The sequence below is a fragment of the Endocarpon pusillum genome (genome assembly GCF_000464535.1).
Source record: "Endocarpon pusillum Z07020 unplaced genomic scaffold scaffold1719, whole genome shotgun sequence".
NCBI classification, from domain to species: Eukaryota; Fungi; Ascomycota; class Eurotiomycetes; order Verrucariales; family Verrucariaceae; genus Endocarpon; species Endocarpon pusillum.
In genome coordinates, this window is record NW_006916062.1 from 434,549 (window position 1) to 460,148 (window position 25,600).

A 25,600-nucleotide genomic window follows, 5' to 3' on the forward strand; every position below is an offset into this window, starting at 1 on the left:
TCCAGTTCCATATTACTTACCTTATTAAGTAAGAGCTTTACTGGCCATTTGGAATACCTTTCGGGAGGCTTGACATCTGCAGCTGCTGTCACACTGCAGGGCGTGACAGACGTCAGATATCAGGCACCACACAGTACTCTTACAGTTCGATTTCTAGACCCACCCACACAATCATACAGTTGTACGGGCTCGGCTGATCGTCGGGTTGGCGATGGACTTCTGCACCTGTGTTGATCCTCTCGGTCGATACCATGGACGTGAATATGTGGCATCCATTTTTCCCTTGTCCATTGTATTCATAGATTCTGACTACGTGCTAGTACGCCTGGATAGCAGGCGACAGAGTGAGGTATTCAAAGGGTTTGGCAGCCCGGACTCTTTTCGTCCGATGCTCCTCGATCGCTCAACAAAGGATTGAAAAATCCCGGGAAGGAACATAACAACCCTCTAAGGCCGGCTCTAGCTCTACATCTCCAAACTTCAGCATTGCATAGGCGGATGAATTGAAGCTCTTTCCATGCCTAGACATGTCTAGACTTTTACCTAGCTGTCTCTAGAGACCAATGGAGGGCACAAGCCCCGAGTGTTTTCTTTAATATCAAGCGCGGAGCCTTCTTTTCCGCCCGTTGAGGCATTTGGAAAGACCACACTGCTCCTTCCTGCTTGCTTTTCATATCCTTCTGTGAGATCCTTATAACTACTTTTTGCTCATATGATCGACCAATTTCCTATCCACGTCACTGCCATCCGGTATCCCTATCTTGAGAAAAGGACGTCGGTTTGCTCTCTGGTCAAGGATGGTTTTTTTATGCGCTTGTATCTCTTCCCATTCACCTTCCGTCCTCCGCATGTCACTCACCAATGACCCTTGACTTGCTTGTAAACCAGGAAACGCTTGAGAGACTATCTAGGATTAGCTGCTTTGCTCGATTGTGATTCCTTCATGGCGTCTGCGCTCAACAATCCTCCCCAAGAGGGTAGGGATGGCTCCTCACCTACCGAAGGTCCACACCATCCAAGCTCCTCGCATTATTTGACACCAGAGCAGGACGAAAATATTACAGACGTGCCGGCAGACTTCCGACCAACGACACGCTTCTGGCTTGCCGTCATGACCCTGGCAGTGCTCACTCTCATGGTGGCTTTAGATGCCACTATCATCTCCGTTGCTCTCCCTAAAATAGCAATGAAGTTAAAGGGTACTGGAATACAAGCATTCTGGGCGGGGACGTCATTCCTGCTTACTGCCACTGTTTTTCAACCCAGTTACGCCTCCTTCTCCCACATCTTCGGTCGGAAACCACTTATCCTACTTGCCATCACCTTCTTTCTGGCAGGGAGCCTCATAGGAGGTCTTGCCAACGACTTCACTCTGCTGCTCATCGGTCGTTCACTACAGGGAGTGGGGGGTGGTGGCATCACCGCATTGACCGAGATCATCATCACAGACCTTGTTCCTCTCCGTCTTCGGGGCCAGTGGTTTGGCATAATATCTGCCATGTGGTATGTGACCAGCACCTTGAGAAGTCGTTCTCTTCTGATTCTGAGCCTTTGATAGGAGCATTGGTAGTGTATCCGGACCCATCATAGGGGGAGCGTTCTCCCAGAACGTTTCGTGGCGTTGGATCTTCTATCTCAACCTTCCATTCATCGGGGTAGGCTATGTCATGGTGCCACTGTTTCTGAGATTGAACTTTCTCCCAAGTTCTATGGCAAGCAAACTCCGGCGTGTTGATTATGTTGGCACTGTTGTCTTCGTCGGCTCAACTACCTCGTTCCTTATTCCCGTTACTTGGGGAGGAGTCATGTATAATTGGTCCTCCTGGCGCACGCTCGTCCCACTTACCATCGGCGTTGCTGGTTTGGCCGTCTTTGTCTTGTACGAGACATACCTTGCAGTTGAGCCGCTTATTCGACTATCCATTTTCCAAAGTCGAACCGCATCGATCGCGTACGCCACGAACGTTCTCCATGGCATGATCTTGTGGTGCGTGCTCTACTACCTACCACTGTACTTCGAAGCGGTCAAAGGCTACACACCCATTGTGGCAGGTCTAGCTCTCTTTCCTTCAAGCTTCACAGTGGCCCCCACCGCAGTCGTAATCGGGTTGCTTATTACCTGGACAGGGAAATACCGATGGTCTATCATCCTGGGTTGGACGCTGACCACACTTGGTATTGGACTTCTCTACCTCTTCGATGTCGACACATCGACCGTCCAGTGGGTTTTCATAATGTTAGTCAGTGGGGTTGGGATGGGAATGCTGTTTCCGGCAATGCAGTCCGCCCTTCAAGGCGCCTCCACGAACAAAGACCTTGCTTTTGCCGTGGCAATGTTCAGCTTTTTCCGCAGCTTTGGCAATACCCTAGGAGTAGCGATCGGCGGTAGCATCTTCCAAAACGAGATGAGGAAGAGATTGCTCGCGTCGCCACGCTGGGCTGACCAGGCTGTCATGCTAGCCAAAGATTCAGCAGCTTTGGTTCAGACGATCAAAATGATGCCAGCTGGGACAGACAAAGAAGATCTTCAAGTTGCTTATGCTCAATCATTCAGGGCCATTGCGGTTGTGCTTTGCGCGCTGGCTGGCGTGAGCTTAATACTCTCACTGTTCATCAAGAGCTATGACCTCAATCGAGCGCTAGAAACCGAACAAGGATTCATGAATGAGAAGAATAGCAAGGCTACAGCTGCGGAAGAGAGAAGACCGGAGCAGAAAAGTTCAGGTTGAGGCTTTTGGCTGAGCAACAGAACATTATTCCTGCCCAATCCCGCGGGGCGTCTCATAGAGACAAGGCCTTACAGATGGACATATGCTGAAGGCATTCTGGCAGACTGATGTAAGATAGTGTCAACGTGGTGATCTGAGTGTATAGGCAAATCAGTATAAGAACATGAATATTCCTTTCATGTTCTCAGGCCCGATATGCAGTCTTGCTTGTGGTTGTTGGAGTCAGTTCACATATTTTACACAGTTCTAAAGGTGGCTACAAGTAAGCGTCCTGGCGAGGCAGTCTTTCGTGTTCGCTGCAGAACTGAGTGTGTGTGTATCTCATTTATTATAGTGTCCGTCCAGGCTAGCAGTTTATGTAGACACTCGAGTTATACAACTCTGCAACAACAGATCAAGTAACTGCTTCATCGAGATAGTACCCAAAGAACAACCCTATTCAGGTACTGCCTCTAGCCAATCCGTAATTGCAACTATACGAGGACAGCAGGTCAGGGAAAATCGAGAAAAACCTAGCCCATTATTCTTTTATCTCTCTGCATGGGGTCGTTGAAAGGGAGTCTGTAATTGAGAACCATGCTCTACAAGACCCTATCTCCTTCATGCGCTCTGCTGTAATTATTATCTCTGTTACCCTCCTCCTTATTCTCCAACTCGTCAAGCTTCTGATCCGATCGAAATGGCGATAAGAGGTACATCTTGTTGCAGATTTCTCGTAGGGATAGATGCGCGCAGTAGGAGAATATGTCGATGGATTGTTTGGCTCTGATCAATCAAGATCAGGTTCCCAGCCTGCGCCGCGTGGAGGCACAATCCGTGCAGGCCCGCTGCAGAACTGAAATTGAGAGGGAAAGGTGTATTCTTCGTCAAAGCCTTTCCAGGCCTTTCTGTCCTCAGTAGCATACGCGGGGCTCCGGCGACAATCTGAGCCTGGACAGCCGAGATCGGAAGACAAATAATATGAGACACAGTTGCACATACTATCTGATGAGAACTGTGTCATCTGGACTGTCTCCACCCCTCGGAGTGAGAATGCCCGCAACTGTGGCCCCTGTTGGACTTGTCTTCTTCAACCATGTGCTGAACTTCGTGCAACTCAGCACTGAAGGGCGCATAGCCCGCTGGCATGCTTCCTCTCAGAAGCTGTGTCCCATGTCCTTTGAAGCAACGGCACGGCTCAATCCTGCTAGGATCTCTTCTGTTCCGAAGGTGTTACCCGGCTTCCCAGCCTCTCATCTCCCATGGCGTAACCACAACTCACCCTGAGGACGTGGCGGCTACGAAACCTTCTATTGACGTACCTTTCTATTTCGAGACTGGATACGCAATATTTGCGAAGCGCCCTTCTCGACCGTTTCCACCACCCTTCCTCTCCATACCCTCTGGATCCTTCTCCGATCCCCTTACAACCCACACTCGTAGCCGCGATCGTCGGCCCTCGGTCGAGGGCCAGTACATAAAAGGAGCCACCAATGGGGATGATGCGGTCATTGTCAACGGACAGCACTTCTTAGGGGTGAACGATGGCGTGGGTGCTTGGGCAACGAAAGAAAGGGGACACGCTGCGTTATGGAGTCGACTGATTGCACACTTCTGGGCAATTGAAGCTGAGCGAGCCATGCTTGATGCGGGCTCCGGTGCAGAGGCTTTGCGCCCGGTAGACTACCTACAAAGTGCCTTCGAACAGACCAAGATCATCACAACGAAAGCAAATGAGATCTGTGGAACCACTACCGCTTGCTCCGCTTTACTGCATTACCGTTCCGAGACAGAGCCAATCATCTATGCCACGAACCTTGGTGATTGTGCGGTGCTAGTCATTCGACCTAAAGATCAAGAAATCATTTACAAGACGAAAGAGCAATGGCATTGGTTCGACTGTCCTCGCCAGCTCGGTACCAACAGTCCCGACACGCCCGAGAAAAATGCGGTCGTAGACACAGTGGACATTCAAGAGGGCGATGTGGTACTTGCTGTGTCTGATGGTGTCTCGGACAATCTTTGGGAGAACGAGGTTTGCCAGAATGTGTGCGACTCGGTCAGGAGCTGGAAAGAGGGTGTTCACGGATCCGAAGATGGCATGGTGTTTGTGGCGAGAGAGCTGATGAATGCCGCCAGGGCGATCGCGCAAGATCCCTTTGCTGAGAGCCCCTTTATGGAGAGAGCAGTGGAAGAAGGATTGCCCATGGAAGGAGGAAAAATGGATGATATCAGCGTCGTGGTGGGAATGTGTAGGAAGAGGAAAGGATGAATACTAATCCCAGGCCTACGTCCCTATCAGATTTCGCCCCATCGTCGACGGAGGATGAGCTCCACTGTTCGCTGATCTGAACGTCCTTGCCCTATCGGAGTCAACCTCCACACCTCATTTGGTGTCTTCAATCACAGCTATAGCCAAAGCACGTCCGAGTCAGTGCCTCAATTGTTGTATCTCGAAGAGATTGATCCAGTGCACAGAATGGAAGAAGCAACCTTGCGGGGAATCCTGCATCACGGAGGCATTCCCGATAACAAGTCAATGGCCAAATCGCTCGACCACAGCCGCCAATCGAGGGACATCGAAATAGGAAGCGGCGCGCTCGCCCATCAATGATGGACGGGAATGCATCAAGTACCATGTCCCAGGACCTGCTCCCTACCAAGGGAAGCCTGCAATCCCTCATACCTCTACACTCTCCTCGGCAACCACTTCTATTCTAACGAGCAGATTGCATGCCTACACCAAGACACCCGCGATTCCGAAACCCCTCTCCACGTAAACCAACCAACCAACCAACCAACCAGTGCAGAGCCATCGCATACACTATCACAGCGCATTCCTGGACCATACATGGGCCACCCCCCGCCTCCCTCAATCCTACACGTGTTCTCGGCTCCTCGAGACCCCCAGGCAGAACAACTTGAAACAGGCCCGGGGCGAGGGGGAAGGGAACAACGAATATCATGATAAACGACCACCACATGACCACCTCCGGATCAGCATGACTGAGCTTGAAAGGTGCGGCAGAAAGATGTTTTAGCGGTCTCCATGCGTGAGGGGTTGGGTGGCTATCTCGCATCGTCATTTCCCTCCTTCCTGTATACGGGTTTTTTTTTCTTCTTCCATCGCCGTGTGTGCGAGCAACCGACATGAGCAGCTGCATCCGAGGGTGTGTGTTCGACCGCCTGTATTATTCTCGGATTGGCTTGCACTTGAGCCGGTTGAGCATGAGCAGGATCATGATCATGATCGGGGTGTGGATATAGATGCGCCCTATATATGGTAGTGAAGCCAGCTGGCTGTCTGCCCCTTACGGAATATATGTACAGGCATATCTACTCTGTATGGTGTTCTGTGAAGGTGTGTGATTTACTTGGCAAGATGGGTCATGGATACGCGTGTCGAGATGTGCGTCCGTTCTCTAGGCATGACATGACCTACATGTATGACCGTCCAACAGCAAGAAAAAAATACGTATCCATCACTGATCATTGTCTCATTCTCGAACTATCCCACCCAACCCAGCCCCTAATCTGTACAATCACGCCTGCCTTCCCTTTTCCTCTCCTTTCCTTTCACGACCCAACCCTTTCCTTCCCTCGATCGAGAGAACTCAATACCACCCCATCCCATTCGGACCGAACCCCGTCGTATTTCCCGGTCTCTTATCCGACCCCGCCGCCCCCTTCGCCTGCTGCACAGTCGGGTAATCGGTCGGGATCTCCGGGCCGTGCGGGTTGCCGAGAGAATGGATCTCACGGCCTTCGGACTTGAGTTTCTCGAGCAGGGATGCTACGCGATCTGTGTGGTCGCAAGGGAGAGAGAAGGGTAAGTGAGAAGGAATTTGTTTGGGGATTGGGAAGACGGGACAGGTTGTGGGATATCTTTGGTTTGTTTTGGGGGTGGGGGAGGGGGGAACGATACCTTTGTTCTTGGGGTGGTTGAGAGCCTTTTCGTATGCTAGAGGGTCGTAGTTTTGCTGTCGGCCTCGGTAGCCCTTTTCTTTGTTTTCTTTCAGGAGCTGGATGTAGCGATCTGTTTTTTTTTTTTGGAAGGGGTTTAGCTGAGCGGAAATGCGCGTTGAGTAGTATGTAGAAAGTATGGTGATTGTACCTCTGTATTTTCCGCAGTTTTGGAGGTGGTTGACGCCTTCTCGCACGTAGCATTTGCCTAAAATCTCCCGCACGAGATGAGGTTAGCCCTTTTCGTGCTGTCGGGTTTGGCTTGTCTGATGCTCAAGCTATTTGGTTTGCCTCGGAGCCATCTCCTTGCGCCAGACGTGATCGTAGTCCGCAATGCGATCGCTACTACCCGTCCTTGCTCGGTGAACGGTCCAACAGGGTCTCAGCACGTACCGAGCTCCTCCCTGACTAGTCTAGCCATCATCTGTTGTACCCATTGCTCTCGAATGATTGCATCTCTTGCATCGTACACCGCCTTGTTGTCGAGCATATCGACGCCCTCGAAGGTAGGTGGTACGGTAGGCTTCTTTGCCAGGAAGGCCTCTGATTCGGGAGTCGGCATCGTGGCAAGTAGTGGGGAATTATCGAGGGCTAGATGGGGCAGAGGGAGGGAGTGTCGATGTATGTATCGGGTCTGCTCATCGACAGTGAAAGCAGAACTTGGTCTGAGAAGTCGAGGTTCTCCTGGTTGCACAGAAGTCTGCAGAGGGTATTATGTTCCTTCAGAGGCTTTTCGGGTAGTATTCGTTGTGAGTACCGATCAGCGATCTTCCCATCTAGCGAGCGTTTTCATCTTACATCTTGCATCTTGGTGGACTCCAATTGAGGTCAGAGCGACTTAATGCCAAGCGTAGCGCCAAGCCGGTCTCCCCAGTTCGGAAAACGCTAGTCCAAATACGGGATGCCACAACCTACCTGTGAGCTAACCAATTGCTCGAATATTACGGAGTATTCAACTAAATTCCATATCCCTTACAGACAATTCCATATCGAAAATCATATCCACTCGCCGTCCCTCATCCCGGCCAGGCCCCCTCCTGTTTTAGGGATCTCGGCCGGCGGCAAGGTCAACCTCCAAGGCGTCTGCTGCTGCTGATGTTCCATTCCATCGATTTGGGGCTCAAAATGGACATTCCTCCCCTGGACAGAGACGAGCATCGGCATCGGCACTGGCGCTGGCATTGGTATTGGGCTGGATTTCAGCCTATCATTACCTTGTAACCCTGCGTGCTTCTGTCCTGCCATAGGCGGAGGCAATCCCTCAAATCTCCTCTGTGGCCTCCCATTGTTTGGTCCAAGTGGCGATTCTCGATTCACTGCATCTTTAATCGCGTTTACTTCGAAGCTGGCCAGAAGGGTGTCTCGCCGTCGTCTACAGTGCAGACATAGACCTTCGATCTTGTAGCTGCGGTAGGGGTGGGTTAGGATCTCACCACAGTGAGTATGGGGTCTTGTTGCTTCTTGTGCTTTCCCGGTTCTGGTATTGTGATATCTACCTTCGTGTCTATCTTCTGGTCTTCCTACCGTGATGGGGGCAGTTACCGTGATTTTGCTACTGAAATTTGGATCCGTAGCTAGAATGCTGTTCTTATCAAGGTCGGCTTCGGTGTCATCTGCAATCGAGGAGGAAGACTCAGGAGTGCTGAAGGGACCCTCTAATCGCCAAGGTGCGTGTACGGGAAATGGTTCAGCAAGCGGTGAAAGAGGCGATGCGATGACGGAGGGATCGAATGAGAAGGGCCGTGGAGATGCTGCTGCTGCTGCTGTGATTTCCTCTGCTTGAGGTTGATCTTGATTAGGACATGGTGGTGAAGGACGGATGGAGTGCAAAGCAGAGAAAGAGTGGCCGCAGGCAAGGAAGATGTAATGCGTGTGGTAGCACATCCCCTTTGCTTATATCCAATAGAGGAAGAGGTATCTGACTCGGCTGATACAAAGGTGGGATACTCTGGTGCTGTACCAAACATACAAGAATCTCCCAGTGCTCTTACAGAACAACATTTTCAAGAAAAGCGAGAATTCCCCACCACGAATGATCAGTGCTTTACAGATGAAGAAGTTTCATACATTCCCTTTGTCCCTTTATGACTTGCCCCAAGTGGATGAAATAGCCATTCTTTTAGAGCCGGATGCGGATGAGTGAACTGACAAAGGCAAAATGAATTACTCTCCTTTGTGTCTATTTTGCTAGGAGAATAGTTTTGTTCAGTGTGACACAATAACATTCCTCAGCGCGGTGATAATGTTGTCCAGCAAGAGGTGGCGAACAATTGTCTTTGTCACTGAGTGAGTATTCTGCACTGCGTGGCCTGACTGCAATTGCAGACACTACCGCCCAGGTCAGGATAAAAGAGCTCAGTGCAGAATAGGTTAGAAATATAGAGGCCGAATGTCTATACAACCCTTAAACAGAACTACCGACTCGCTTGTCATGAAGAACTTGAAATACAGGAGGACTCTGAGAAGATATGGGAAGTGGCAGTCAACCTAGAAGGAACAGAATCAGAGAGGTTTGGATATAACTGATAGCACGTTGTGGGGTGTGAAATGAAGTAAACGCTCCCAGAGGTTGCATGCTTCACCTCTCAAGCATAGCGAGATTTCTCGTCTGCTTCCTCATGGTTTCGACGGATAGCCTTCTGAAACCTGAGAATAGCGTTTGCTCATTCCTCTGCAGCAAGCACAACGGCGGTCCCCCTCCCTCCAAGCGCCTCTGCCACATCCACATTCCCTTTCTTTCCCGTCCAATCCTCCTTTCCCTCCTCCTCGATCTCAGCCCCCGTCTTCTCCCCTCTGTCATGCAGTGCCTCCTTGTGCGCCTTGGTCTTTTCATCCATGTTCTGCATTAACCCCTCCTCCTCGCCATGACCGCCAAACCTCTTCTCTGTCACCGCGGACGCAACGTCTCCCTCGCCTGGGGGGCGCATCTGCTCGCCTTCGAGCTCGGATTTTGAGTAGTTCTGCGCGTCAGAGACGGAGGTGTCTTTCGTTTTGAGGGAGCCTGTGTCGCCTCGGCCAAGGGAAGACGGGGTTGCGTCGCTGGTGTGACTCGAGGGGACATCGTGGGCTTGACGGCGATCAATTGGTGGTCCGGAGGAGCCGGATGGGTCGTGAGATTGGGATTTCTCAGAGGCGGTTTGGGTGGAGGGGTTGGTGGGTTGGTTGTAGCCGGTTTGCTGGGAGGGTTGTGAGGGCCCTTGGGGTTCCATGCTGGAGATATTTGTGTATTTGTGTCCTGAGAGAATGTGCGTAGAAAGTGTCTAGCTCTGACAGTTAAAGGCCGAGTCACCCTAGAATGTTCAGGTCAGAAGCACTGACGGTTCTAGCTCTCTGGTGAGAAGTAGTGGTACAGAAAGCAACAGTGAGGCAGGGCTGAGGGCAGGGGGCCAGTCAGTTGTAGTACATAGTCGTTCAGGGTCCGTACAACAGAGACAACAAGATCATGTCGTGACCATGTTCTTATCTTTTGTGTAGTCAGCAATGCCATTTACAGTTCAAGCCTTGCAGGATAAGCCCGATCATACCCAATTGACTTTTATTGATAAATGACATCACCCAGAGGGGAAATTTGCGGAGAACGACACAGTCAGTTATGTAGAAACAAAGTCAAGTCTACCGTAGCTAGAAAACACTTTCTGTGCCATGGCAATCGGATAGAGTAGGGAGATTGGAAGTGATGATTGGTGTCTGCTCGATGCTGATTCTCCTGAGGACTCTGCTTTGGGTATTCGGAGGGCGCTGGTTAAATTTATCCCATAGACATGTTGCTTCCATTTCAGACCCTGAACATGTATGAGATCATACAGGGCAACTCCTTTCCTTTCTGACCGGGGCCAAATTATTGCAACAATGGGCTCTGCATATTCGTTCTCTTATATGCGTTGAGGTCTAATTAGGTGGGATCGATATTTATATTTTTGGGAGTTTGTGTCTACCTGAGCTTCTCGGTGTCAAGACACAAAAAGCTAAGCAACGACGTCTTGAAAGGTGGATCTTGACGGGACACCTCACTATCTCTTTTCGAATGGCCCTGGGTGGCCGCCAAAATCATGGAGACTTAAGATTTGAGACTATGATTCTGCCGGTTAAGTCTTTGGGATACATGATCACATGTTCCAGCCGGTTACCTGTACATTGTTTGCCGTGGACCTGACCAGGCTGGACTCGTGTCTACGAATTCAGAGAAAGAAGAGAAAAACGAGAAAGAAGAAAAAAAAGAGAAAACAGAGAAGGAAAAAAGTCACGTAGGACGCAGTACTGGACTGGTGTTGAAATGACTACATTGAGTCTATTGGGGAGTGCCAACGGCATAGATGCTGACTAGATACTCTCGCGAATTTACTATTCATGAAGAGGAGTAAGGCAAACAGCTTTGCGCGTACATGTCAGACGCTGCATATCTTGCTTTGTTTGCCCAATAGCGGCATCAAACACCGAGTCTTCTCCGTGCATATAGCTGGCGCAAATGAGGCTCAAGGTGGTTAGATAGCCTCGTGGCGTGGTGGGTACCGCCAAAGTGCGCCACCAGTACACTTGGTGAGGACACGTCTTCTTGCCAGACACATTATGCAGTCCGACACGGATTTGGGGCTGTCCTCTTTCAATTCTACGCTGTGACAAAGCATAAATTACTCCCCTCCTTCTCTCCGTGTGCTGCCATGTGTGAGCTCGGGGCTATCAACGAAAGGCCGGTAGGGCGCGGCGATGACATGCTCTGGCGGTCTGCCATACTCATCTCTCCGTGGATGCCCAGGCTCAGGCCGTTGCCTTTGCTCTTCATGAAGTCTATCTAGGGGCTCACCAACGACATGATATTTTGCCCAATTGATGGGCGGACATCGAATGACATTCTGTGGGTTTGGAAATTGCCCGAAATCATGATCTGGCTTGTCTGACTCAGTCGTCGTTTGATCTGCTTTTTCTGCGTCATCACTACCATCACCATCAACTTCAATGTCGACAAGCGCCTGCGGCGGCGCTTTGCTTAGTTTCCCCATTTTGAGAGCGTCAATGAAGGCTTCAGGCTCACTGTTGGCTCCGGCCTTCATTTTTTCAAGCTGTTTAATATCCCTCTGGCTTTGTTGCTTTTGTAACAGCAGGATAGAGAGAGCGGCTTTCAGGGCAATAGCGTCAGAATTCTCATCGAGGCTAATGGGGATCGGGTCTGGCTCATCCACAAAATCCGGCTGTTTCCTTTTTGGGAAATCAGCAAGCGAGGGCCCATCTTGAAGGGTGGGTGTCACTGGAGAATAGGAAGGCCGGCGAGTATCCTGACCAAAGTCTTGTGACGCAGGCAGGTCTTCCAAATTCGCAAGATGGGTAGGCGACGGCATAGTCAATTTGAGCCTAGTTATTGGAGGCTTACTCTGTGGAGAGTCTGTAGTTGAAGACATGCGTCCCTACGGCTGCTATGCGGTTGATGGAGATGCAGGTGTGCTCAACCGGGAAGGTGCTCCAGGGGTGGCGACCCCGGGATAAGCTGAGTGGATGATGTTTTGATAGGCTGATCAAAATCCGGCTGCACCGAGGTGCTGGAAGTGGCCTTTTGGAATCTAGACTGTTCTCTTATGACGTTGCTTTAGAGAACGACCGGGGTTGAGGGAGAGAAGGCACTCTTTACTCTATCATTACTGATACGCTTTGGTTTTGAGGAAGTGGTCAGAGGGCAGTTTGCTACAAGGGTTTGGCTGTCAGCAAACACTCCACTAATTCGTGCATTAGGCACCTTTGATCGTACACAGCGTGCCCCCAACACATCCTCTCGCAAGCAGTTGGGGTGTATTAGTCGTAATTCCGAATGGCAAAGGCGAAATTGGTGCGGTTGCAGCTTTGTGGAGACTGAGGCTGTGTTGGCAGAGTAAAGCCTTGTGTGGTGTACCGGTACGAATTCCAAGTCCAGGCCCAGTCCCCGCGTCTACTGCTTGTAGGGCTTCTTCTTTCAGCGGCTGGCTAGTTTAAGGTTTAAGCTATGCCACGAGCTATGCCACGAGTTTCCTAGATGCACCTGTGACCACAAGAGTGACAGGGAAATCTAGGTCACGTCGTACTACGGTATTGGGTGGAATCTCTGTACCCGCCGCTGGTCATAATTCCTTACCAAACGCCCTCCTTATGTACAAATCGTTGTCCTGTAAATTTTGCTTATCCTGCGCGCATCGTGCGAATATCCTGCAAATTCTACGCGTTCTGCACATTCTACGAGCTACAAACAGCTATTAAAGCTGCGTGGGATGCTGTACCTTCTGATTATCTTAAGGAGCTGCTTCAGTTGATGCAGGCAAGATGTCAAGCAGTTATACGGAGTAGATGCTGATGGAATGCAAACTCGATTTTAGAGAGTAGTCCTATTTAGGCCATTTCGTGGACGTTTATACTCAATTCCGCGTAGTGAGTAATTTATGAATACTAGCGTTTTCACTAGGAAGGTATAAAAATTCCGCCTGATACCATAGCGTAGTAGATCATTCACGATCCTACGCTTAGAATCACCCAGGTTATAACAAATGAAGTAGGCAATCCGAAATTACATCGCATCTCCCATTGCAATCATAATCCACAGGTACTAGGAGCAAGATCCCAATATGCTTGGTACTTAGCGAAATTGACCCAGATATCTTTCTCAACACTCTTCCAATCTCTTCTATTGCTCAAAGGTTACTCCGTATCAGTAATCGTATTGCAGATAGTCAATGTAAGAATGACAAGTGCTTCTGGAATCGTTGAGATTGAAGCTTACGTAGTATCGATCTAGTGCTCCTCTCTAGATTAGCGAACGTCATGGGTGGCCTAGGGAATGGGAAAACGTCCTCTATTGGTAGCTCATTACAACTACTTAATTAAAGTGGGTTTCGCTTCGTGTACTCCGTACGTAGTGTTGGCTTGCTGAAAATGTCAATCTTTAATTCTGGTAATCGACATGTGGCCTGAGCTTGAGCGAGATTGGTCAGTGGCGTCTCCAATATCCGTGCCATACTACGGGGGTGCCCGGAAGTAAAGTTAGTCTGGTGCTAGAAGTAGCTACTAGTTCTATTACTCTTACTACGGGAACACAGTGTTATGATTCGTCACCGTAAAGCCTGCTCCATGTGCATCCATTGTGATGTGTCGAATCATCACATCTAACTTCTTTGAACATAGCTATTCTGGTCAGATAGGGGTTACAAGTAATAATACTAGCGTTGAGCTAACATTACTTCAGGCGTTTGCAATGCTATTGTCAATTGGCGCCACCAACCATTCAAAGCGGCAGCCCTAAACTAATTAACTCTGGAAAGGAACCGATGACTTCAGTTGTCCACAAAGACATCGTCTGGCGATTTGACGGTGCTCCACCTCCGTTGACATCTTTCTTGCCTTGGGCACTCCACTCGTTCCATTGTATCCACCGCACATGGTCCAAGTAACCAGGATAATGTGTTCAAATCCCATGCTTCTGGTCCCAGTTGTGCATTCAAGCCGCTGATGAAATTTCGGCTAACTAACTAATATGATGTGCACGTCCCTTTTTCTTTCTAAGTAAGTTACTACGAACATCCTTCCTATCCGCTACGTATATTCACTGCTCAGATTTCTCCAGGCGTGCATCCTTAGCTTTGTGCCGTACTCCATGTTAATGTGTCGTTGCATAATTCCAGATCTTTATTTTTGTGATCTTTCGAATGCGCCGTACTGCGTTGTGTGACCACACCCCAGGTCAACGCGCTTGAGGATCTGATGACAATCCCCATATGAACGAAACTCCTCCATCTTCTCAAGATATCTCGAAGTGTTTCCTTTGTGTCTTCCCAATCCCGTGGTCTCTCTTTATTGCGCTGCCCTCAAACCAAACATTACGAAATGGCCCCAACTGAAACGATCGTTTCACGCACGGCCGATCATCCCGCCTACGCCCTCGTGCCGCGCCTCTCTTATCGAAACTCTATTCCTTCTGGCAGCCCATCTACTGGGTCGCGGCAGTCGGCAAGCACAATTGGAATAACCCTGACCACAGATACTGCTAGCACAACCTCTACAGTCATCACCTCTCCCTCTGATGTCGAAAGCGGCCCTCGGTCACCTGGATTGCCAGTCTTGACCCCATTATCCTCCGTGACTTCTGCTCCTAGATCTCTTTCTGCACGATCCCTGGCCATGTCTAGCACAGCAAAGCCTACCAAAGATAAAAAGAAACCTTCCTTTCTCGGTACGCTTTTCACCAAGGAACCTTCGACAGATGCCTTTCTACAAATGCAGAATCAATCGCGGAAACAAACAGCTCAGAATCCAGGACGAAAGAATCCTCCTGGAATGTCGGGCGTATCGTCTACCAAGATGCCTCAAGACGTGCCAAAGGTCAACTCGAAATGGGATGGAATGCCACGAACAGCGAATGAAGAATATGATAGAAGAAATCCCCGAACAAGCTCTCGCGGGCATTCGACAAGAGCATCCTCTGCTCGTTCTCGCAGCGCCGCTCCAAGCGGCCATGGGAGACACAGCCGGGGACTATCAGCTTCCACTAACAACTCGAATCATTCGAGCCAGGCAAGGTCAGCAAATGGCGCGCATGTAGTCCATTCAGCAGAAAGTTTTTCAAGCAGCAATAGCATCAAAAATTCTCGAGCAAAAAGTACTCCATTACATACACCCTCACTAAGATCACCATTGGGGAGCAGCCTTCCACATATCACATCCTTCTTTCCCGATGACATGCCTAAGTCACTTGTTGTCCCCCATATATCCGGACTACAGAGTCGCACAGAAGTTTCTCTCCAGGGTTCGAGCGAGGGATATACCTCCAAAGAAATTCCTAGATGGGAAGAGAACTATGCTATTTCAGATCAAGCTTCGTCTCCAAGCTCAACTACGTTGGAGCATTGGCCCATTACGCCCTCTTCCGAGCCATTATCATTGCCGCATCCACGTCAGCCTGTCATCAAGGTTGACGACTCTTTCCCGTTTCCACCAATGGACGTCAAATTTTCCGAACTAGTACTCCTCTCACTAAATTCCGATGGGCTTGATCATCCCATTACCACAAGGGAAGAGTCCAATGAATCTGCTCGAGCTTTCTCAGCTGGGGAGGCTCGCTCAGTTCGGCTTTCGAATGATGACGCGCGGTCACTAACACCAAAGTCAATCCTCAAGAAGGGCACTAGAGGGCAAGTCTTTGCACCCTCAGTTCAAATCCAGCATGACTTGGAAAAACGACCTGATTCGTCACGGGCACGATTGGGGCTGATGGCAAGCATAATCAGAAGTCCCGATGCCGTTCCATGGGAGTGTGATGACGAGAAAGAGTCTCGACCTGTACCATCACATCGAACATCATTGCATAAGAACCTGCTTCCAAAGAGCTTAGGCATATTTGGTAAAGCTTGAGGAGACGTTGTTGCGTTAGCACCAGGATATGGAACTTGGGGACGTCTGACGTCTTATACACACTTCACGATTTTCGTTTATACCAATCACATGTAGCAACAGTTATGTCAGGGTTTCTAACATTAGCGTTGGCGAACACAGGGAGGTAACCGTGTTTCTGGTACAGGAGTCATCTGGCAGGAAATATACCCCGGGTTTGACGGCTGGGTGGTTTGAAAGTATATTACTGGTAGTTAGCAGGATTGCAGGGGATATCTAGAAGCAATCGATGAACGCTCCTCGCAGCGTTCTTGGTGTGTTCTTGATACAAAGGCAACAACATGGAGAATATCACGATAACCAATGCCAGTGAAGTAAGTTATTCAATATCAGCTTTATTGAACACATTATCAGTGTAGAGCGAACGAAACAGTACTGACTAGTAGTACTGTGCATTGCGAAATTCCTGCAAACCCTTGGCGTTATATCAAGAATTGCTGACGCTATGCCGTCAAACAGAAACAGCTGATACGGACTTTACAAATTGACTTATTAGATATAATCTATATCAAAATGATGCTGAGCTTCGTCTGATTCATCTGATATAGGATTTGATCATATAAATTCTTTTAAGAGAAGTCAAAATCAATATGTAAAAGTCTGCTCTGTCAATTCGTCTAAGGAATACATCAGAATCAGCATCATTTTTAATCTCAATACACAGAAGACTTTGTAAGGATTATTTCTGTTTGAGAGCGCGGCGCTAGCAACTCCGCACAACCGCCCAAATTTCGCAAGAGTTTGGCCATGCACAGTACTACACAGATCCACCTTCTGAGGCCAAACGGTATCAATCGAGTCCATTTAAGCTGAGAGAGCTTTTTGAGAGAATTCCTGTAAGCATGAGGGCTTTGATAATTGAATGAGCTTTCGTCTAAAAGAATTTGATTGTGCATGCATATTTAGCAACCCATAGGCTTGTTCCCTTATATATCGTATCTTACCTCAACACATGCAATCATGAAGCGGAAATATGAAGCAGAGACTTCCACGTCAAATGGCGACTCTCAACCCTTCAAAAAAGCGCTTCTCTCTTCCACCCATACTCCCGGGATTCACTCCCAGTTCCACCCGACACTCTTTGAACCAAAAACATTAACCACCTACCAAGCAGCCTACCAGGACTCACACCCTTACCGACATGGAGTCATACCTGCTCTCATATCCGATACTCTCCTCCGCTCTGTTCGAACCGAGATCCTCACACATATCTCATTCACTCCGAAAGAGACAGACATCTACAAGATCCAGCAATCTGGTGATCTCGCCAACCTCGATGGACTTGATTCTGCGCAATTGGCCGACCTGCCCAGTCTGGTAACATTGAGGGATGCACTCTACAGCGCCGAGTTTCGAGCTTTTTTGGAAGACGTGACAGGTGCGGGGAAGTTGAGTGGTAAGAAGACGGACATGGCAATCAATATCTACACACCAGGAAGCTATTTGCTGTGTCACGACGATGTTATCGGAACTCGAAGGGTGAGCTACATCCTATACTTGACCGATCCGGACGAACCATGGCAAGCTGAATGGGGTGGTGGGCTGAGGCTGTATGCGACAGAGCAAAAGAGAAACAAGCGAGGGGAGGAGGTTAAGGTGCCTCTGCCGGAGCACGTCAAGGTGATACCACCTACTTGGGGCCAGTTGAGTTTTTTCGCCGTGCAGCCTGGTGAGAGCTTTCATGATGTGGAGGAGGTGTATCATCCACCAATTGGGAGGCCAGAGGAGGAAAAGAAGAGAGTAAGAATGGCGATTTCGGGCTGGTATCACATCCCGCAAGAGGGTGAAGATGGATACGAAGAAGGGCTTGAGCAAAAGTTAGCAGAAAAGAGCAGTCTAAGCCAATTGCAAGGGGAAGAAGCGGACGAGTTTGACGAGCCACAACCCCAATTTCTGCGCTTTGACCAGTTAGATAAGAACCATGCTAAGCAAGACCTTGAGCCAGACCAGGCGGAGACCGCTGATGACGATCTGACTCTCCTAACGGAAGCAGACCTCAACTTACTCCTCCAGTACATCTCCCCAAGCTACCTTACCCCCGAGATGACCGAGCAACTAGCTTCAAGCTTCGGAGAGAACTCCTTCCTCCAACTCGACCGCTTCTTGTGCGACAGGTTCGCAGGTTCGCTGCGAGAGTTCGTGTCTCAGCACGAAATCCCTGATTCTGACGCCAACACCAACGAGAATAAATGCAGTGAATGGAGAACAGCCCGACCACCGCACAAACATCGCTTTTCCTTTAAGCAACCGCCCCTTAAAAACCATGGCTCGTCTTTGACGAATGATCCCTCACGCGAGGATTTGCCACTAACAGATCTAATGACCCACCTCTTCCCCAGTATCGCGTTCAGGAAATGGCTCTCCATCATCACAGGCCTAACCATTGACGGAGATGCGTCCTTGGATATTCTGGCGCGAAGATTTAGTAGAGGGAAAGATTATGCCCTAGCTAGTGCGTATGAAGGGGAGAATCCGAGGTTGGAGTTCAGTCTTGGCTGTACTGTGTCAGGTAGGTGGCAAACCGGTGAAGCATATGATGATGATGGCCATGCCAACGGCGATGGTCCAAGCGCGCAAGCAAACGTGGTTGCTTCGTCCGCCAATGGTAAGACCATAAACGGAACCCAAGATGAAAATAGTGATGCAGCCAATCGTATCGAAGTGGGTGGCGAAGAAATATATATGGCCGGCGACGATGACGACAGCTCCTTTGTATCCGAAAAGGATGGCGCCAGTTCCGCCATCAAGGACGCGTCTCGGAAATCAGACCCGGCAATCTACAAGCATGACGACGAGAATGACGCAATCCTCTTTACCGACCCACCAGCCTGGAATAGATTCAGTATTGTCTTGAGGGATCGAGGTACATTGAGGTTTGTCAAGTACATTAGTGCGGCGGCTGAGGGGGATCGTTGGGATATTAAAGGCGTTGTGGAGGCAGGGGAAGGTGGTTGGGATGAGAATGAGGAGGGAGAGGAAGGAGAAGGAGTAGAGGAGGAAGAGGGAGAAGGAGTAGAGGAGGACGAGGGAGAGGGAGATGAGCATTCTTATGAAGATGATTACACAACTGAGTCGGACCCGGAGCAGGATAACCAGAGATATAGTTTCATTGAAGGAGGAAGCATCTGTGCAGATGCTAAATGATTATGTTCGATACGAATGAACTGAAAGCCGACGAATGGAAGACAACATAAAGACATAAAGACGAGAACCCGGCAAAGAGTCATGAAATCCCAACACTGGATGATATCTCCGTGATCCAGCTCGAATCACCACACATTGGGAAACCGCCCTCTGACTCTCTCACACACACAATTCACACCACTTTAACAGGTACTCTTTGCGTCGATGTCGTGTGGTGGTATATACACAGTCGTTTTTCATCGTCGCTGACAGGTTCAGTAGAGAGGGATGGGATTGCATTTCGTGTCACGGCGAGCGTTGTTCAAAGCTCGATATGCCCGGTGTACTGAGATGAAAGAGCGGGCTGGAAGCATGGTTTGATCAGAGTTTGTGGATGGCCTGGAGCTACAAGAGAGAGAAATTATGAGATTCGGATAGGGTGGAGTGTTAGCGATCGATTGTTGTGACGGAGGCAGAGAGTGGTCTCTTTGGGATAAGGAGGGGGGTGAGGATGATGAGGATCTGGGGGAAGAGAAGTAGGGAAGCGAGGCGTATCGTGTTTCCGTCACTAGGTATGGTTATTTCACGGGCTGAAATACTGCGGGTTTTAAGAACAGAGTTTTCCTTTTACTAGTTGCTGAGAGCATATCATTATCTACTTCGATGAGCCACTGTGTCCGCCTCCTCAAGACAGACTGTTTGGTGAAAAGGGTTGGAGAGTACTATGGACTAAGGGACGGGAAGGAAGCGGAGCACTCTAACGGGAGGATGAAGATGGATTAGATAAGAATATGCTCTGGTATTCACTGCGGTCAAGCCTTGACTGGGATATCTAAGTCGAGTCGAGTTAAGGGAGATAAGTGGTCTGCTTCCTGCAACAAGAAACGGTGATGCTGACAAAGGACTTTGCTGACATTGTACACCACCAGTTCAAGCAATAAGTGGCCTGCCGCTCTGTCCTGAAGGTGTGGTGTGCTGTCAGTGCCAAGTATGATCACAGCTGTCAGTCGTATAAATTGCTCAGGACTTAGTACGACGATGTCAAGACTCCGAGTCCGGATCAGAGAGACGTTCTGTCCGGCCAAGGGCGAGAAGGAAGGATTCTGCCGTCAGCCTACCGATCGAGTCGGATATCTCCGCGTAATTAACAGGCCCCCAGGCCGAGGCTTCTTAACAAAGATGGTGAGACACACACCGGCCACGCTCATTCATCGGGGTGTCTCCTCACGTTGCTCAGGGCCTCTCAGGCAGGTTCCGATCGAGCTGACATTTCTCCAAGGTTACACAACAAGATCATGCTTTAGCTGACATTAGGAATACTATGTGTACCGCGGTCTCTGCTCCTTTTTTGGACCGTGGTGCCGTGTCCCTGTATGCAAGAGACTGATTAGAGCAAGTCGGGCCCTCGGTGCGATACCGGATCGACGCAGCGCGTACGTAGTAATTCTTCACGAATCAGGTCAATCAGGTCAATCATGCACTAACTCGCTTCTCTACATCATAATTCGGATTTCGCCAAGAATAGTATGTGTACAGTTCACCAGATCTTCTCATCAATTGCAAATCAGAGTCCGGTGCAAGGATAGCCGGGATCTAAGAACGACACTTACGCATCGTCCCGGTCACGTACTGCAACACTTGTCTGCTTGAGGTTGGTGCATAGCATCTTCGGGCCTGCCGAACGACATGATGTGCATTCAATGACCCAGGAATCGGCTAGTGATCATGAAATACTGGTGCTGGGATGGCGATGGATCCTCAGTTCGGTCCGCTCAGAAGAAGGCTACTATTCAATAAGGTTCCGGTTGTGGAGGACGACCCTAATACTGCATAGTCAGAGGGAGGCACCCATGAAGAGGATGGAAGATCGACCATTTTCAGACGCTGTGTCATGTTGGTTCCGCGTGATTGTCGCCTGCATAAACACATGGCCGTGTTGGGATGGATGGATTTTGACCAGTCACGCCTGGTCTTTTCGTGATCCATGAGACAGGATGAAAGCTTCTTGCTTGACGAGCCTTACACATTGTCCTCTCCACGTCCGAGCGTTAACTACCTACTTTCCGCCCCATCCTGTGCGACGAAACACGGAACCGAGTATTGGTCAAAAACCTTGGGCCTGGCAACCTCCAGAGATCTCGATGTGAAGACCAAGAAGGGAAATCTGAGATCAACGGCAAGAGTAGTGAATCTCCCAACTTTATTCAAAGACTTTAACATCTGGTTGCTCCTGATTTTGGCCACCGTCGTTGCTGTTAGGCGGGCTTTTCGATGATGCTGGGATCGCTGCTGGATATTTAATTAGTTTAGGCCCGCCGTGCGTTTGTCAGCTGTATTCCCCATCGCACGGAAGTTTCAGGCAACCCAATGCTGTCTGGCTGCTGCTGTCGGGCGTCTGATCACGGATGCGGGCATCTTTGCTCGGGTTCTGGGACACTTTTATTGTCAGGCTTTGTGCATCGCATTCAATCTGTAACAGGAGGCATCAGACTGCCGATTGACTCGAAACCTCGACGTTCCTTAGTTGCTCAACCAGTCCAGAGATCTCCCATCGCCTAAATTAGTGCTTACTGAAGACACCCTGGTCAGCACATGGATGTTGGACTAAAGGATTTCCATGTGGATCGGCGGACCGGGAGCGACCAGGCCCTGGAATCGTAGGCGAAAACGAGCTGGTGTACTTGATACGAGTGAGTCCTTGGGACAGCGTCAAGAGAGGTGTACTCTCTTTTATCAAAGGTTCTGAAGCGCCAGGAATCTCGAGTCTATCAGATGTATTGATACGACTCTTCAGCTGGTAATGAATTCAGCTTTGATCGCCGGGACAGCTGACTGGAACTACTCAACAGCCGTTTGACCGCCATGCGCTTAAAAGGTTCAGCCATGCGAATGCTTTCCATTAATGAATTGTAGTGGTGAAGGAGTTTAGCCATCGAAGAAATCAAATATCTGTAAAGCCGTGTTGAATCTTGTCGTAACGGGTAATTCGTAAATTAAAGAGTGCTGCTGAGAAGCGTTGGTGGTTCAGCGCATGCAAGGCGTTGTCTTCTGCACCCCGGGCTTGATTTCTGGCTTAACTTATTGGCTGTCCTCCCGCCTAGCCATTATTTGACAGAAGCAGATATCCTCGTTCCAGCTCGCTCTCTCTACACCTCACCCCTACAACGGCCTCGAACCAATTCGCTCCCCTTATCTCCCAGTCTAGTCAACCACTTATAATCACCGGTGGCCCACTTGACCTCGACGTCGCTTGTTGACGTTAGCAACCGCAATTCCCTGCTCTCAAGACGCAAGTTCCCGACGCCCACGACCTTCCTGCTGGCCCTCTCCCAGTAACCTCCTCAGCTCGAAGCCCACTTTTCTCAACTGCCACGCAATCTGCCGTGCTACATCTGTGCGATCTCGACGCGTTCCATTGCGCTGTCCTGTTCAGGCTGTAACACACAGTCAAAGGTGCTAAGATCCAGCAACGACCCGATCGACTGCCCTTGCGCCAGGCAGAACAGTTGACGACTGGAGCTCTTCTCGACTTCAGAAGCGAGCCCAAGAACGTGAGGGATAGACCGAGCTGTGGTTCAGCTTGTCTTTGCGCTCAGATTTGGAGAATCTGACCTCTTCATCAGTGCCATCGGTTCAAAGACCGAAGTCATCTAACCGACGGCATACTACGACCGGTAACAGATGCCAGTATAGCACATTCACCACAGAAGCTGTATTCTACTCTTTCGTATCCAGCTGTTGTCATAAGTCTCCTGCTATCATTTCAGGAGATCTACCCCTGGCGGATCCTATTTCTGCTTTGGGTATTACCCAAGATATCTCGCATGGTCGGAGCATCTTCCCCCTCAAGCTGTGTCACGTCGATCTGCTGTACCAGCGGCTAAACACGATTTATCCCCTTGTTCCTGTTACATCACATCCCTTCTTTATCGAGAGATGAAGATTTGAGGATCTCGTCGTCTGGCTTTACAACCTGATCAAATATCTACTCAAGTCCAAAGCCTAGCAGCTCCGTGATATCACACGTTTGGGCAGCCTGGATTATCAGGACCATAAGAAAAATCCGGTTGCAATGAATACCTCGAACAGCCACCGGCCGTGGGAGGCCAGGAACGCGAGCGCTCGTACACCTCCCGTACAAACACAGCAAACATTACCTTCCATCACTACCTTGACATCCACCATGAATACAGTACCCGCCGAGCAACCACCCCTCAATCTGTCAATGAGTGCGGTCCAGAGAGACTCTGGAGCGTGGTCAATGCCGCCGAGCACTCGTAAGCATGACCCCTTCTCCTCCATTCGTTTGCTATCTATACCAATATCCCTAGCCAAAGTAGTATAGCTGATTGAGACCAGGTTCATCAGCCTATTCCACCAGCACCAATCCCTACCTCAACTCATCGCAGCCTTCTCCCAACAGGCTATCCGGCTCGGAGAGACCGCCTTTCACACCAGACACGTCGGTCACGCCGTCTCCTGCCGGCCCACAACCATCCCCTGGCTTTTCAATTTCGCAACAGAATACGACGTTGCCGTCAATAAATCAAAGCTTTGACGCATCAAGTCAGAAAGGGGTGGGCGATTTGCAGGATTCACGTCGCAGCAGTTTAGATGTTCGAGTACACCAAGGCATGGACAAACTTGCTCTTAATGGACAGTCCCCTTACGGAAGCACGAATGCCTCGCAAGCGTCCCTTGTGTCTGGTCTCCAGAGAGAACGAGGTATTCAAACGAACGGTTATCGCGGCCCTCGATCATCTGGTGGTTCGCTCTCCTCTCCCCTGGGATCACGAGCTGCAGAAACTCGAAGCGGATTCACAGCAGGACGGATTGCTCCACCAATCGCAGAAAATCCAAGGTCAGAGATTTATAACGCTGAGGCTCCCACGGCCGGACAAGCTTATGCTTTCCCCGACCCTGAAGGTCCTGCTCCTCCTCCTCCTCCTCCTCCTCCTCCTCCTACGTATTCTCGGCGCAACAGTTTCGCCGATTCTTTCACGAGCAGTTTATACACGAATGATTCTAGACTCCCCCCTGGTCAGCATGGTAAGATATCATTTCCTTGCGCGGGTATCGTACTCACCAGCGGCCAGAACTTCCTAATTCCTTGCACCACCACAGCCTACAGCACAAACAGATCTCCGACATTATGCATGACCCCGACTCCCCGAACAGCACCACTCCTTATAGTCGAACGCCTGAGCTCAGAGTTACTCACAAATTAGCCGAAAGGAAGCGTCGTAGCGAGATGAAAGACTGCTTTGAGGCTCTAAGAGCACGTCTACCACCAAGCCAAACCAATAAATCTAGCAAATGGGAGACGTTGACCAGGGGTACGTGCGACAGCTGTTACGGACCAACCATGGTATTCTGACTCCTCTTGCAGCGATAGACTATATAACCCACCTAGAAAGCTCACATAAATCCATGCGTAATGAGCTTGCAGAATTGCGACAACGAGACCATGAACGACAAACGCAGCTCGAGAAGCTCGGCCAGCAAGTCAGTCGGTTTCAGCAACAGCAACAGCAACAGCAACAACAACAACAGCATCAGCATCAGCATCAGCATAGCCAAGCGCCATATGAAAGCCAGCCTGGTCCTGGTTTCAGTAATGGTCATTTCCAACCAAATGCAACGGAACCTCCCAGAACACTCCCACCCCTAATGAATGGCGCCGGACCCTCCGCCATGCAAGGCATACAATATTCTGACGATAGACGATAAGACCAACCCATACTGGCTCATGGGTAGCATTTCTCAGCATCCTAGAAGACCAATCATATCACCAATTGCGGCATTTCGTCTCCTTATTGGGTTTGTACGATCAGCTCGGATGTTGGCTTCAAAGATTTGGCTCGGGTTGAAGGGGGTTGGGCAACTAACTTGTCTATTAATTGTGAGTACAATCAATTGGTCCGGCTTCGCTACAGGCCTTGGATGTACGAATGGAAACCAAAAAATATAGCAATGATACCAAAATTGGCGGGTAATTTCGGTGTTAGCTATACGTTAACTGGCGTTTGGGTTGCAAAACGTGTTCGAAGACTGGTTGTTGGCTATTCTGATCTCGAACTCGTCGATGCAGAACTTCTGATGAAAGGTTCCCCATTCTTCAAAAGAGAAAGCCCGGTATTGGGTTGGTTAGCAAGCCAGAGGAATTTCACAACCCGCTCGAACTGGCTTTGGAGGCTACATTGGGAGCCTGATGAGCATTATGTGTAAAGGTCGACCTCGGTGGCATCGTGACCTGACAGTTCAAAGTCGCTGTGCATAATGTACATGGATGCTACATGATCGCTTATAGTTATAGTAAATTCTTTCACGGATGCAGCCTGTACCGAGTCTCCCAGCCCCGGTCCCGTGACTTTGGTTCCATGCAGCAAGACCATTGGTGGACACAA

At 49.7% G+C, this 25,600-nt stretch overlaps 8 protein-coding genes across 8 annotated transcripts; 5 read left to right on the forward strand and 3 right to left on the reverse strand.

Annotated features, from left to right (window-relative positions):
* Positions 1-943: 943 nt before the first annotated feature.
* EPUS_00973 (uncharacterized protein) lies at positions 944-2,729 on the forward strand (the record flags this gene model as incomplete). The annotated part of the gene is made up of 2 exons (XM_007802531.1): positions 944-1,503; positions 1,559-2,729. 2 exons carry the CDS (start codon positions 944-946, stop codon positions 2,727-2,729), a joined length of 1,731 nt encoding a protein of 576 aa, XP_007800722.1.
* Positions 2,730-3,855: 1,126 nt separating this feature from the next.
* On the forward strand, positions 3,856-4,980 carry EPUS_00974 (uncharacterized protein; the record flags this gene model as incomplete). The annotated part of the gene is made up of 1 exon (XM_007802532.1): positions 3,856-4,980. The coding sequence occupies one exon, from the start codon at positions 3,856-3,858 to the stop codon at positions 4,978-4,980; it is 1,125 nt and encodes a 374-aa protein (XP_007800723.1).
* Positions 4,981-6,322: 1,342 nt separating this feature from the next.
* EPUS_00975 (uncharacterized protein) lies at positions 6,323-7,233 on the reverse strand (the record flags this gene model as incomplete). Its single annotated transcript, XM_007802533.1, has 2 exons — positions 6,323-6,879; positions 7,065-7,233. 2 exons carry the CDS (start codon positions 7,231-7,233, stop codon positions 6,323-6,325), a joined length of 726 nt encoding a protein of 241 aa, XP_007800724.1.
* Positions 7,234-9,334: 2,101 nt separating this feature from the next.
* Positions 9,335-9,880, reverse strand: EPUS_00976 (uncharacterized protein; the record flags this gene model as incomplete). Its single annotated transcript, XM_007802534.1, has 1 exon — positions 9,335-9,880. One exon carries the CDS (start codon positions 9,878-9,880, stop codon positions 9,335-9,337), a length of 546 nt encoding a protein of 181 aa, XP_007800725.1.
* A 1,419-nt stretch (positions 9,881-11,299) lies between these two features.
* Positions 11,300-12,004, reverse strand: EPUS_00977 (uncharacterized protein; the record flags this gene model as incomplete). The annotated part of the gene is made up of 1 exon (XM_007802535.1): positions 11,300-12,004. One exon carries the CDS (start codon positions 12,002-12,004, stop codon positions 11,300-11,302), a length of 705 nt encoding a protein of 234 aa, XP_007800726.1.
* A 2,503-nt stretch (positions 12,005-14,507) lies between these two features.
* On the forward strand, positions 14,508-16,031 carry EPUS_00978 (uncharacterized protein; the record flags this gene model as incomplete). The annotated part of the gene is made up of 1 exon (XM_007802536.1): positions 14,508-16,031. The coding sequence occupies one exon, from the start codon at positions 14,508-14,510 to the stop codon at positions 16,029-16,031; it is 1,524 nt and encodes a 507-aa protein (XP_007800727.1).
* A 999-nt stretch (positions 16,032-17,030) lies between these two features.
* EPUS_00979 (uncharacterized protein) lies at positions 17,031-19,214 on the forward strand (the record flags this gene model as incomplete). Its single annotated transcript, XM_007802537.1, has 1 exon — positions 17,031-19,214. The coding sequence occupies one exon, from the start codon at positions 17,031-17,033 to the stop codon at positions 19,212-19,214; it is 2,184 nt and encodes a 727-aa protein (XP_007800728.1).
* A 4,051-nt stretch (positions 19,215-23,265) lies between these two features.
* EPUS_00980 (uncharacterized protein) lies at positions 23,266-24,923 on the forward strand (the record flags this gene model as incomplete). The annotated part of the gene is made up of 4 exons (XM_007802538.1): positions 23,266-23,470; positions 23,553-24,242; positions 24,290-24,529; positions 24,583-24,923. The coding sequence occupies 4 exons, from the start codon at positions 23,266-23,268 to the stop codon at positions 24,921-24,923; spliced, it is 1,476 nt and encodes a 491-aa protein (XP_007800729.1).
* Between the last annotated feature and the right edge of the window lie 677 nt (positions 24,924-25,600).